This window comes from Gymnogyps californianus, chromosome 7 (genome assembly GCF_018139145.2).
Source record: "Gymnogyps californianus isolate 813 chromosome 7, ASM1813914v2, whole genome shotgun sequence".
Taxonomy (NCBI): Eukaryota; Metazoa; Chordata; class Aves; order Accipitriformes; family Cathartidae; genus Gymnogyps; species Gymnogyps californianus.
Genome location: NC_059477.1, coordinates 34,888,260 through 34,900,844, shown reverse-complemented (window position 1 = coordinate 34,900,844; position 12,585 = coordinate 34,888,260). Strand labels below are relative to the sequence as shown.

The window sequence follows — 12,585 nt, the reverse complement described above, 5'->3', positions numbered from 1 at the left end:
ATGAACTGCTCCAGCGTGGGTCCCTTCCATGGGGCACAGTCCTTCAGGAACAGACTGCTCCAGCGTGGGTCCCCCGCGGGGTCACAAGCCCTGCCAGCAAACCTGCTCCAGCGTGGGCTCCTCTCTCCATGGGGCCGCAGGTCCTGCCAGAAGCCTGCTCCAGCGCAGGCTTCCCACGGGGTCACAGCGTCCTTCGGGCATCCCCCTGCTCCAGCGTGGGGTTCTCCGTGGGCTGCAGGTGGATATCTGCTCCCCTGTGGACCTCCATGGGCTGCCGGGGGACAGCCTGCCTCACCACGGTCTTCCCCAGGGGCTGCAGGGGAATCTCTGCTCCGGCGCCTGGAGCACCTCCTCCCCCTCCTTCTTCCCTGACCTGGGTGTCTGTGGAGTTGTTTCTCTCACATCTTCTCACTCCACTCTCTCTCGCTGCAACTGCTACTCCCCTGTAACTTTTTTTCCTTTCTTAAATCTGTTATCCCAGAGGCGCTACCACTGTTGCTGATGGGCTCGGCCTTGGCCAGCGGTGGGTCCGTCTTGGAACCCGCTGGCATTAACTTTATGGACATAGGGGAAGCTTCTAGCAGCTTCTCACAGAAGCCACCCCTGTAGCCCCCCCCCTACTAAAACCTTGCCACGCAAACCCAATACAGTTTCCCATGCACAAATTCCGTGTTGGGGGTGGGGACGCAACATTTTCTTTTGCAAGTTTACGCTGGGGGGGTCCTCAGAGCAGGGACAGCAAATTCAGCTATACTTCTGAGTATGCTGAATGTTTGGTCACTCCAGTTTCACACGCATTTGCACAGTACCTGTTGACATGGAGAATTATTCCTGGTGCTTTTAGTTTCTTAGTGGTACAGTTAAAATATAGTATCTGACATTACCATGAAATAAGATTAGATTACACCTAGATTTAACCATGATGCTGTTGGTCTTGCAGAGCTGGTGTACCAAGGAGCTTCTTAAACAGATAATTAAGTGAAATATGTGATAATTTTTCAACACCCCTGTAGCTTTTCCATAGAAAATAGAAGCAAGTACTATCATTAATTCACTTCCCAGTCAACCTAAAGTTAGCTTCTGAATGTCAAACTGCTGTATTTTAGACAGTGCCATTAAGTGCCTCCATAATTTTTTTATTCTTCACTTATAGCTAAAACATGGAGATTATAAAAAAAAAAATGCTCCTTCTGGGTGCAGGGGTCTAGACTGCTTGCTGAACAGGAAGAAGGCAGTCTCCGTTTCACACTTTGTTGGTACCGTGGTCTAACCTGTGTCCTTCCCAGGAGGCACGAGTGGAGTTACTGCTGTGTTTGAAGGGAAGCATGTGTACAGGGCTTCAAGGATCTGGTCCTGTGTGGTAACCAGTGCTCTCATTCTTTGTTACTGAAATATTAACTACCCTGCACTTCCTCTGTTTTTCTTCTCTCCTCAAAACAGGGCCAGGCATTCCAGTTGTTAGCGTGCACAGTACAAGTAATACTGCAGGTGAGTATTCCTTATGGAATAGGTATATTTTATTATCGTCCTTGTTTGTTTTGGAGAGTGTGGGGGAGGAGAAAGGCAGTTACAAGTAAATGAAAACTAATAGCTGGCTCATTCATATCAAGTTCTATTAATTACCTTTTAGCAACATCCACATCTGCAAATGACAAGGAAAGAAATTAATCAAATGACTAAAACTTTCCCAGGCTTTTCAGATATATTTTATGCTAAGTGCATATCATTCATCTTCTATTTACACTTGAGTTAATTAGATGGCAGGTTGGTCTTCATCCATTTCACTTTCTATGTAAATTATGCTGCCATTACGATACACCTTCTGTATTTTTAGAGATGTTTTTAAAGTTACAATCCAATTATCTTGAAGTAAGTTACAGTCCTTGGACGATTGATCATAAAATCTGACCTACATACGATGAACTTAGTCATTCTCTTATATTTCTCAAATTAGAGCAACTCCACTGACATTTTCAATGATGGCAAATCCAAGAATAATGGCTTTTTAGGAGGGTATTCAATACCTCTAATGTTCAAGTTTTACTCATTGTTTTCTGTGTATTGACACCAAATCTGTTGCTGTTTCCTGGCTGCTTGAGGTGCTTTGTAATGGAAGACTGTCCTTCAGCAGCAGAATTTTCCTCACTTAGGTATTTCTCTGGTGCAGTAGAGGTAACAACTCCAACTCCACTGTGGCTCCACATAGCACGAAGGTGTGGATTACAGGACAAGGGGCATCTTTCCATTCAAAAACACTAAATCAATCCTTACATATCCTAATTTCATTCATTAGGTTATCCCCAGAATTTTTCCCAGAATCCAAAAGTCCTGAGCTGTACTTGTCTGCATCCCCTTTGTCATGGGCCAGCCGCTATTCAGCCATAACAGTGGACCTAATCTTGCCTGTTGAAGTAGCGTACTGATCGATAGTATCATGCTATGAAGTGTTAATTAATGGCTGCACTTCGGCTTCCCTTTTTTTTTTTTTTTTAATGTCACTGTTAGCATTTGCAAAGCTCAGTGCCATAGCACACCAAGGGGAGGGAGTTTTATCCAACTCAATAAGGGGTAGCTATGCTCAAAGTAAATTCATTGACTTCTGTATAGCTACTTAATTCTGTGAAGGTAGACTTTCACTCTTTATTACTTGCATCTAAAATACTGTTGATAGTGAATTATTGTAAAAGAGATTTACGCATAACATCTTAGAGGAAGACAGAGTAAGTCAGGATAGAGGGACGTTGTTTGTTGTAACAACAAGAAACCAAACAATAAGAGAGATAATTTACCATTAATGTTTCAGTGCAAGATTAGATTATCCTCTTCAATTCATAAAAGAATGATTAAGGATTAGTTCAATTATTCCATCCTCAGACTATAATTATACCATTTTGGTTGACTGCCCAGAACAAAAATTCTCCTTATAGTATCCGTTTTGGCCCTAAGCGGAGGGTTTATTGTTTAATTAAAAAAATCTATATTTTGGAAGCAAGATTGGTAATTTGAGTAAAAAAGAAAAGAAAAAAAAAGAACTAATTAATCATCATTTCATGTGTAAAAGGATTGCTTCAAATCTGTCTGCAGCTTTAAACCAAACTGAAGTCTTGCTCTTGGTTGAAGTGCAGAAGACAGAGAAGGACATGCAGTGATCAAGTAGAGCTGTGCTGGCTAAATATTGACTTGGAATATATAGCTTGAAAAGGGTGCCTGCTTGAGGTGTAGGATATTGCCCAGCAAACTAGCCTTTCCCTGTAACAGCTGCTGTTAGTATTTGTCAGGGATACTAGTATTCATGTTGTTCATCAGCAATTTCATTGTGTCATGGTTTAACCCCAGCCAGCAACTAAGCACCACGCAGCTGCTCGCTCACTCCTTCCCCCTGCAGTGGGATGGGGAGGAGAATCAGAAAAAAAAGTAGAACTCGTGGGTTGAGATAAGAGCAGTTTAATAACTTAAGTAAAATAAAATACTAACAATAACAATAACAATAACAATAATAATAATAATAATAATAGTCATGAAAAGGAATATAACAAAAAAAGAGAGAAATAAAAGCCAAGAAAAGACAAGTGATGCACAATGCAATTACTCACCACCCACCCACTGACTGATGCCCAAGCAGTGATCCGCCCCTCTGGGCCAACTCCCCCCAGTTTATATACTGGGCATGACATTCCATGGTATGGAATATCCCTTTGGCTAGTTCGGGTCAGCTGCCCCGGCTGTGCTCCCTCCCAGCTTCTTGCACACCTGCTTGCTGGCAGAGCATGGGAAACTGAGAAGTCCTTGGCTTAAGATAAGCGCTACTTAGCAACAACTAAAACATCAGTGTGTTATCCACGTTATTCTCACGCTAAATCCAAAACACAGCACTGTACCAGCTACTAAGAAGAAAATTAACTCTATCCCAGCCAAAACCAGGACACATTGTTAGTGCTTAACAAAAACAAAGCCTACGGAAGCCAGAAAATGGAATAGATGTATATGTTTTGAATTAAGCTGATTGCTCAGTTCCTGAATTGCAAAGCAGTTGCATTATAAAAAAGTATCTACAGAAGGAATTCATTTACAAGATTTGTTGTTGCACATTTGTCTCTTCTTCTTTAATTTTTTTGAATCTTGATTTATCTCTGATGTGATGATTCTCCGTACCTTTCAACTTGCTTTTTCTTCCTGTTTTCTACAGAGTTTTATATTTTGGAAAATAATGCTGTGTTGAAAGAAGCTGTTTTTAAGAAAAAAAATTCCAGGACTGAAATTAAAATGCTTCACATTGAGGATTACGGTAAATTTGGCAAAATGTTATTTTACCAAACCAAAAGCTTTCTTACAGTGTTACTGTTTTTCATCTGTGTAACTACCAGCCTTTAATGTTTTGCTCTTTTCTTAAAAGAACTCCCTTTACAGTTGTCACTGCCAAAAGATTTCACGGATCGAAACCAGTATGCCCTTCTATTAATAATGTAAGTATCTGTGTAGAATCACTCAAAATAATAAAAAGTACTTCACAGAAAACATCTAACTCTGTAATTAGAAAATTTTTTTTTTTCCTTGTGTAGGAAAATTACCTCATGGATTTGAGTTGATAAATCAAAAGGCTTGTTCTCGGGAAGATTTTGTTATAGGTGCTGTCTGGTAGAGATGCCTGGAATTTTTGAGCTTGTCAAACCTAGCTCTGCTTCGTTGTACTTCTGTGTACGTGAGGCACTGGCCCTTCTGATGGTGTAGCTGTGGGTAGTTCTGCGGTCTTTCCTGGACCTGTACTGATCCCAACCCACAGAGGATCTCTTTCAGAGCATATGCTCCTTTTTATCCCAGATAGAAATGGGTGGAGCTTCTAAAAGGGGCTTAGTTAAGATGCAGAAAGCAAAACTGCTTTTAGGAACGCTGGAAAGAAGAAAAAATTATTTTTGAGCATCAATGGCTGAAGGCATTATAGGCATGCTCCGAAGTCTGTTGATGTTTGTAGAAAACCTCTATGGGAGGAAGGAGGTACTCCTTGGCAACCTGTGGTCTTCTTTTAAAAGGAAATAGTGTGTGTATTTCTTTCAGAGACAGTCAGCCTTTAAGTTGCATGTCTACAGAATGGATAGCAGAGGAAGAGAGCAGAGTCATGAGCATACCTGCAGCCTACCTAGGAGAACTGGTGATGGCCACCTGAGCGCATCATTTGTTGCTCTCCACCTGAGCTCAGCATGGGTCTGCCATGGGTGTAGAGGGCTTTCCTGTACCTACAGATCTTCTTCCAGTCCTGTTTGGAAAGAATTGATGTGAATTTCACTAACACAGGTGTAGGAGTGCACTGCTAAATTCATGAAAATACCATGTTACCTGAGCTCGATCACCAGGAGCAGACCTCCCTTTAGTGACAGCAGAGATCCTTATTGTTGTATGTGAGGTCAAATTTACAAGCTTGAGCTGCTGAGTGATCCCGAATTCCTCTACTCAGATCAGATCTTAGATAATAGGACAGAGAGGCATAAAACTGCTTATTTCTAAGTCCAGTTTGTGCTTAAAACTCAGGTTTTTCAGTTGTATTTATCTGCAGTTGTGGGGGCTCTCTGCTTTAAGTGGCTCGTGAACATGTTTTTCTTTTCTTGTGGAGAAACAGGACACATGGATTATTTTATCTTTGCAGTATTTGCTAGCATGATCTTGAAGCATGATTATGTTTTAAGCAGCTCTTTTAAGTGTGCCAAAAGCAAACTGACTCTGTGAATTGACACCAGCAGCTTTACAGGGAGTTGCAAACGCTTGCGCTTATTCTTTTTTCTGAGAGTAAGGAAAAATGAAGGTTTTAGCAGTGTAGTGCTTTCCTTTTTAAGTATCCTAGTAAATACATAATCTGCCATATACAGTTATGGTAGAATATGAGGTTATATACTCATGTAGAGCCTAGAGAAGACAGGAGGGAAGGATCAGAAACCTGGAGAAGGCCAAGGCCAAAAATGACAGGAAAAGGAAAAAAAAGCTAAGGAAATACTATTATGAAATGTTTTTAGATATCAGGAGTTGAAATAACTGAGAACGGTATTGAGGCAAGGTCTGAATTTAAACTTACCAAAGTTGTCAGTACCCAGTGAGCAAATAGTGTGGCCAAGTCACAATGTATGGATATGTTTTATAATTGTGTTATTTTTTTATGATGTGCATGTGGGATAAAAAGGAAAATCATCCACTTATGAATACAGATTGTAGTATCTACATTTATAATATGGAGGCTTTGCTTCTTTTTAAGACAAATCCTTACCTTTGCAATACTGAATTCTCAATGTTAGCTTTAACAGGAGTTACTTTTAAAAAACCCTATACACTAATGAAAGTATGAAACTGAAAATTTGAAATCTATCCTGGCTTATGAAATGTTGCATGTTTTGTGTCCCCTTCTTCCCTAGAAGAGAAAGAAGTTATATTTCTTCAGCAGCTTTTTACGGACTTTAAACTAAGGTTGCCAGCAGTCCTTTTTTTGAGTTAAAGATGTCCTCAAATGAGATATAAAACTGAAAACTGTCACTGAAGTTATGGGAGGTTCCCTTGTGGGATGATTATTTGAGCCTAATAAATTCTGCGTAGTTCTTCAGAAAGAATGATTGGAAATCTGTGTGCATGCAGAGGGTAATTTGTTGACCCACACAACTCCAAATTGACATCTTAAGGTTTATTTCATTATCAGAAGTACTACTTTCAAAAAAGAAAAAAGTATTCAAGAAGAACACTGGTTAGTTGTATATATGGTATCATTTCCCAGATATTTGACTTGCCTGAGTCCCAGAGTGGTACTGTTGGGACTGATTGAGAAATACCCTGTTCCTACTGCTCGAAGTGTTAGACAACAATTGTATTAGTGGCTGATAACAAGTGCTGCCTTTCATATTGTTCAGCTGCACCTACTTTCTTGCTTACATTCTCAGCCATGATACAATTATCATTATATTCCAGCTATTGAAAGTTTGAAAAAGAATGCTTACCAATGTCCTTGGTAAGAATGTTGGTTTAATTGTGTATCCATTTTTTGGAAAGGAGATTCTATATAACATCTTGATCCAGGCAACATACACTTCGATGTATATAAAGAGAAGATGTATATCTGGAAAAGTGAAGTATTGGCAGGTATGAAGTGGCTTTTGCTTTCTATCTCAGTAGCACTGCAATTTGACAAGGACTTAAGAAAAAGAGAGGGAAGGAAGGTGAGGAAAAGAGAATGTGAGTTTAAACCTGAAATTCACCTAATATGTCTCTGCAGTGCAAATTAAATGCCTAGTTAAGTGCATATAAGCTTCTAAGTGCATATAGGCTTTGTCCCCTAAGCTGGAGGGTAAATATGGCATATAAGATCTAACAGGCTCTGGCTGGCTGTTTGGCTGCAGTCATTGCTTCAGAGTCACTCCAAGCCTCTGGTCAAGATTCATCTTCCCTGTGTCTTCCGTTTTGCCAGGATCTGGTTTGCCTGTGTGGTCTCGTCTCTGTCTGCAGAATTTTTGTGCTGGTGGCTGGTTTCACTGGCTCTGAATAAAGTGTTTTTTTGATGGCTGAGGTTCATAATTTTACTGTACATTTTCATCAGCAGCGACTACTTCTGTGTGGTGTTAATGTGCTCTTTGGATCAATAGGGTTACAATTACGATAACAGAATTTGGAAATAGATAAAGGGGAGAAAGTTTGGTATTATTTCGTAATTTTTTTTCAAATTATTGAAGCTAGTACAGAGCTAGTACACCGTACAGAGGGTAGAAGCAAGGACAGGTAGCCTGGGAGGAATACAGAGAAATTGTTCGAGCAGCCAGGGACCAGGTTAGGAAAGCCAAAGCCCTGATAGAATTAAATCTGGCCAAGGATGTCAAGCGCAACAAGAAAGGCTTCTATAGATATGTTGGTGATAAAAGGAAAACTAGGAAACATGTGGGCCCTCTCCGGAAGGAAACGGGAGACCTGGTTACCTGGGTGTCCTGGTTTCGGCTGGGACAGAGTTAACTCCCTTCTTAGTAGCTGGTACAGTGCTGGGTTTTGGATTTAGTGTGAGAATACTGTTGATAGCACACTGATGTTTTAGTTGTTGCTAAGTAGCGCTTATCTTAAGCCAAGGACTTCTCAGTTTCCCATGCTCTGCCAGCAAGCAGGTGTGCAAGAAGCTGGGAGGGAGCAGAGCCAGGACAGCTGACCCGAACTAGCCAAAGGGGTATTCCATACCATGGAACCTCATGCCTAGTGGTTAGCTCAGGTTGGTTAGAGCGTGGTGTTAATAACGCGAAAAGGTCACGGGTTCGATCCCCAAATTTCCAGTATATAAACTCGGGGGAGTTGGCCGGGAGGCGCGGATCGCAGCTCTGGCATAGGTCAGTGGGTGGTGAGCAATTGCATTGTGCATCACTGGGTTTTTTTTCCTTCCCCCCCCCCCTTTTTTTTTGTTATATTCCTTTTCATTACTATTACTATTAGTCATATTAGTATTATTATATTTCATTATTATTATTGTTAATTTTATATTTTACTTATTAAACTGTTCTTATCTCAACCCACGAGTTCTGCCTTCTTTCCCGATTCTCCTCCCCATCCCACTGGGAGCAGGGGGAGGGGGATGGGGAGTGAGGGAGCGGCTGTGTGGTGCTTGGCTTCTGACTGGGGTTAAACCATGACACCGGGACATGAAGAAGGCTGAGGTACTCAACGACTTTTTTGCCTCAGTCTTCACCAGCAAGTGCTCCAGCCACACCGCCCAAGTTGTGGAAGGCAAAGGCAGGGACTAGGAGAAAGAAGAACTGCCCACCATAGGAGAAGATCAGGTTCGAGACTGTCTAAGGAACCTGAAGGTGCTCAAGTCCATGGGACGTGATGAGATGCATCCATGGGTCCTGAGGGAACTGGCAGACTATCCATCATATTTGAGAAGTTGTGGCAGCCCAGGGAAGTTCCCACTGACTGGAAAAGGGGAAACACAACCCCCATTTTTAAAAAGGGAAAAAAGGAAGACCTGGGCAACTACAGGCCAGTCAGTCTCACCTCTATGCCCGGCAAGATCATGGAGCGGATCCTCCTGGAAACTCTGCTAAGGCACATGGAGAATAAGGAGGTGATTGGTGACTGCCAACATGGCTTCACTAAGGGCAAATTGTGCCTGACAAATTTGGTGGCTTTCTACGATGGGGTTACAGCCTTAGTGGATAAGGGAAGAGCGACAGACATCATCTGCCTGGACTTGTGCAAAGCATTTGACACTATCCTGCATGACATCCTCGTCTCTAAATTGGAGAGGCATGGATTTGACAGATGGACCACTTGGTGGATAAGGAATTGGCTGGATGGTCGCACTCAAAGAGTTGCAGTCAACAGCTCAATGTCCAGGTGGAGACCAGTGAGGAGTGGCGTTCCTCAGGGGTTGGTATTGGGACCGGCGCTATTTAACATCTTTGTTGGTGACACGGACAGTGGGATTGAGTGCACCCTCAGCAAGTTTGCTGACGACACCAAGCTGCGTGGTGTGGTCGACACGCTGGAGGGAAGGGATGCCATCCAGAGGGACCTTGACAGGCTTGAGAGGTGGGCCTGTGCAAACCTCATGAAGTTCAACAAGGCCAAGTGCAAGGTCCTGCCCATGGGTTGGGGCAATCCCAAGCACAAAGACAGGCTGGGTCAAGAGTGGATTGAGAGCAGTCCTGCCGAGAAGGACTTGGGGGTATTAGTGGATGAAAAACTGAACGTGAGCCAGCAATGTGCACTCACAGCCCAGAAAGCCAACCATTTCCTGGACCGCATCAAAAGAAGCATGACCAGCAGGTCGAGGGAGGTGATTCTCCCCCTCTGCTCCGCTCTCTTGAGACCCCACCTGGAGTACTGTGTTCAGCTCTGGGGCCCCCAACATAAGAAGGACATGGACCTGTTGGAGCGAGTCCAGAGGAGGGCCACAAAGATGATCAGAGGGCTGGAGCCGCTCTCCTATGAAGACAGGCTGAGAGAGCTGGGGTTGTTCAGCCTGGAGAACGCTCCGGGGAGACCTTATAGCAGCCTTCCAATACTTAAAGGGGTCCTACAGGAAAGATGGGGAGGGACATTTTACGAAGGCATGTAGTGATAGGACAAGGGGTAATGGCTTTAAACTGAAAGAGGGTAGATTTAGATGAGATGTAAGGAAGAAGTTCTTCACTGTGAGGGTGGTGAGGCACTGGAACAGGTTGCCCAGAGAAGTTGTGGCTGCCCCCTCCCTGGAAGTGTTCAAGGCCAGGCTGGATGGGGCTTTGAGCAACCTGGTCTAGTGGAAGGTGTCCCTGCCCATGGCAGGGCGGTTGGAACTAGATGATCTTTAAGGTCCCTTCCAACCCAAACCATTCTATTCTATTCTATTCTATTCTATTCTATTCTATTCTATTCTATTCTATTCCATTCCATTCCATTCCATTCCATTCCATTCATTCTATTCTATTTCAGTAGCCATTTCAAAGGTGCATGACTATAATAAGGCTTCTGTATTCATGCAAGGATGCCTACAGATAAATTTTAACTTCCAGCACATGGCACCCGCATGTCTGAGTGTTAAGACTGAATCCTGGAAGGGAGCCTGTACCAGTGGATTCTGGTCCTGGTGTGAAACCTGGGTGTGAACTCAGTACAGCTCCATGTAGACACAAGCTCAACTTAAGAACCAGGCCCTGACTATCCTGTAATCTTCATCATAAGGATTTTGTGAAGATTCATACATTAGCAGTTGCAAAGCATGCTGCAGTGCTCAAATAGAAGATCATTGTATTGCTATGTTAAAATTTATGTCCATCTGTATGGCTGGACTATCTAACAGATAGGTCCCACGTAGAAACCGGTTACGTTGGCTAGCACTATTTTTCTTTCTAGAATTGTGATGCATAGGCCCTAAAATGCTAAATAGATTATAACACTCTCCTTTCTTCCATTTGTTCTCCTAAACCACTAATATATTTCACACTCAGTTTCCTTCTGATATAATACATACAGTGTAGCTATAGATTAGAGAGGTGTACAGTAATTGCCTGAAAGAGTGATTATCATCTCTTTTCTATATAATTAAGATCAAAGTTTAAATTTCAGATCCTTGATTTTCTCATTATGGTTCACCTTACTCATTAAAAAAGTTGGAAGATACACTCCTTGGTAACACACAGGAAATGATTAAGGAAAGACTCTGGCATTTAATCTGGGTAATAAAATGAGTGGTGATAATCATTCTTTATTTTTTCTTGAACATAATTAACCTCATTCCCTCAAAATCTGTAGATAATGTATCTTAAATGTCAGCATTTATTATTTAACGCCATTTAAAATTGTCCGATATGTAAGTGGATATTGTAAAACTGAATCAGTGGAGGGATTGTTCTGATCTTTGAGGGGAAAAAAAAACAACGAGTATTCTCCAAAGTAACAGTGAATTGTCTCCAAGAGGTTTCTGTTTGTTTGTTTGTTTACTTGTTTTCTTATATTTTGGTAATAAACAGGAATCACTTCACCTGTTATTGAAATGATGAAAGTTTTATGCCTTGCACAGGCAATCAAACCTGTTTATGCCTCCAGTTAATACACTCTTGGGACTGATAGCAAGATAAGACAGTAGGGTTGGAAGTGAAGATTTTTTTACAGCTTCAGGAATAACTCATTGAAAGACTAGAAGAAATGTAGAGAGGCATAATGCAAGTATTGGGAAATATTCGAGATCTGAGGTACGGTAACACTTTGCCTATTAATAGCTGTCTTGCGTACCTTTCATTTGTTGTAAAGGATATTACTTGTTTTAATTGGCAGCTGTTGCAAGTGAAGGAACAATGCTTGGCTACATGGGGAAGTGTAAAACTATGTGGTGGATTCCACTACTTTGATTGCAATATGCTTGCAAGGGGGACACCCCTGAAGGCCTTTTTGTTTGGCCAGTTCTTCCTCTGTAAAACAGCTGCCAAGTTTACTTTTTTGGGGATCCCTAAGTCATGTGAATGATTCACTAACTGCTTTGCAAGCCATCCATTTCATGCCTGTTTCATCCTGCCTCTGCCAAGTGTGGCAGTATTTCACTGCTCTATTGTGTTTCTGTTACATCAAAGTATTTGATGGAGAGTCTTTTCTTTTTTACTCTTAGATTTTCTTACCCATTAAAAAAGGCTTGGGGAATTGTTGAGCTAAGATCCATCCTCTTTCAGCCTCCCCTACTCCCACTTCCCCCACAGCAGTACGTATCTTACTGTGTGAATAAAATGCTTATTTAATCTTCCTTAGAAAAAGACAAGAGGAGATTCAAAACTTCACCTCCTTTTCTTATGACACAGGACAGTGTTACATCTCTTGTTCTCAAAATTGCATTTTAAAAATCTTCAGTCTCAAGGGTTTCAGAAAGATATTTTAAGAATGACAATTTTATTTTTTGTACTATGCTGTCTACTTCAGTCCTGTCTATCACATGATTATACCCTAGTAATGGAATCACTTCTGGTGATGTGTTTTAATTTCTTTGGCCATATCTGCAGGGAGGAGTTGTAAACACACTATCTGTTTTTAGTTGCAGTCTGCTATATCTAACCGGGGTATAAGAACAGTGAGAAAACATTTGGGATTTTCTGTCCTCAATGTTTGAGGCTA

General features: G+C 41.8%; 1 protein-coding gene across 3 annotated transcripts in view; it reads left to right on the top strand.

The window, feature by feature from the left end:
* DPP10 (dipeptidyl peptidase like 10) overlaps positions 1–12,585 on the top strand; it is a 247,481-nt gene that overhangs the window by 220,050 nt on the left and 14,846 nt on the right. For all 3 annotated transcript variants that reach the window (XM_050899666.1, XM_050899668.1, XM_050899667.1), the window contains 3 exons: positions 1,441–1,488; positions 4,187–4,285; positions 4,394–4,463. In XM_050899666.1, coding sequence (XP_050755623.1) covers positions 1,441–1,488; positions 4,187–4,285; positions 4,394–4,463 — 217 coding nt within the window. The remainder of the gene's footprint in view (positions 1–1,440; positions 1,489–4,186; positions 4,286–4,393; positions 4,464–12,585) is intronic.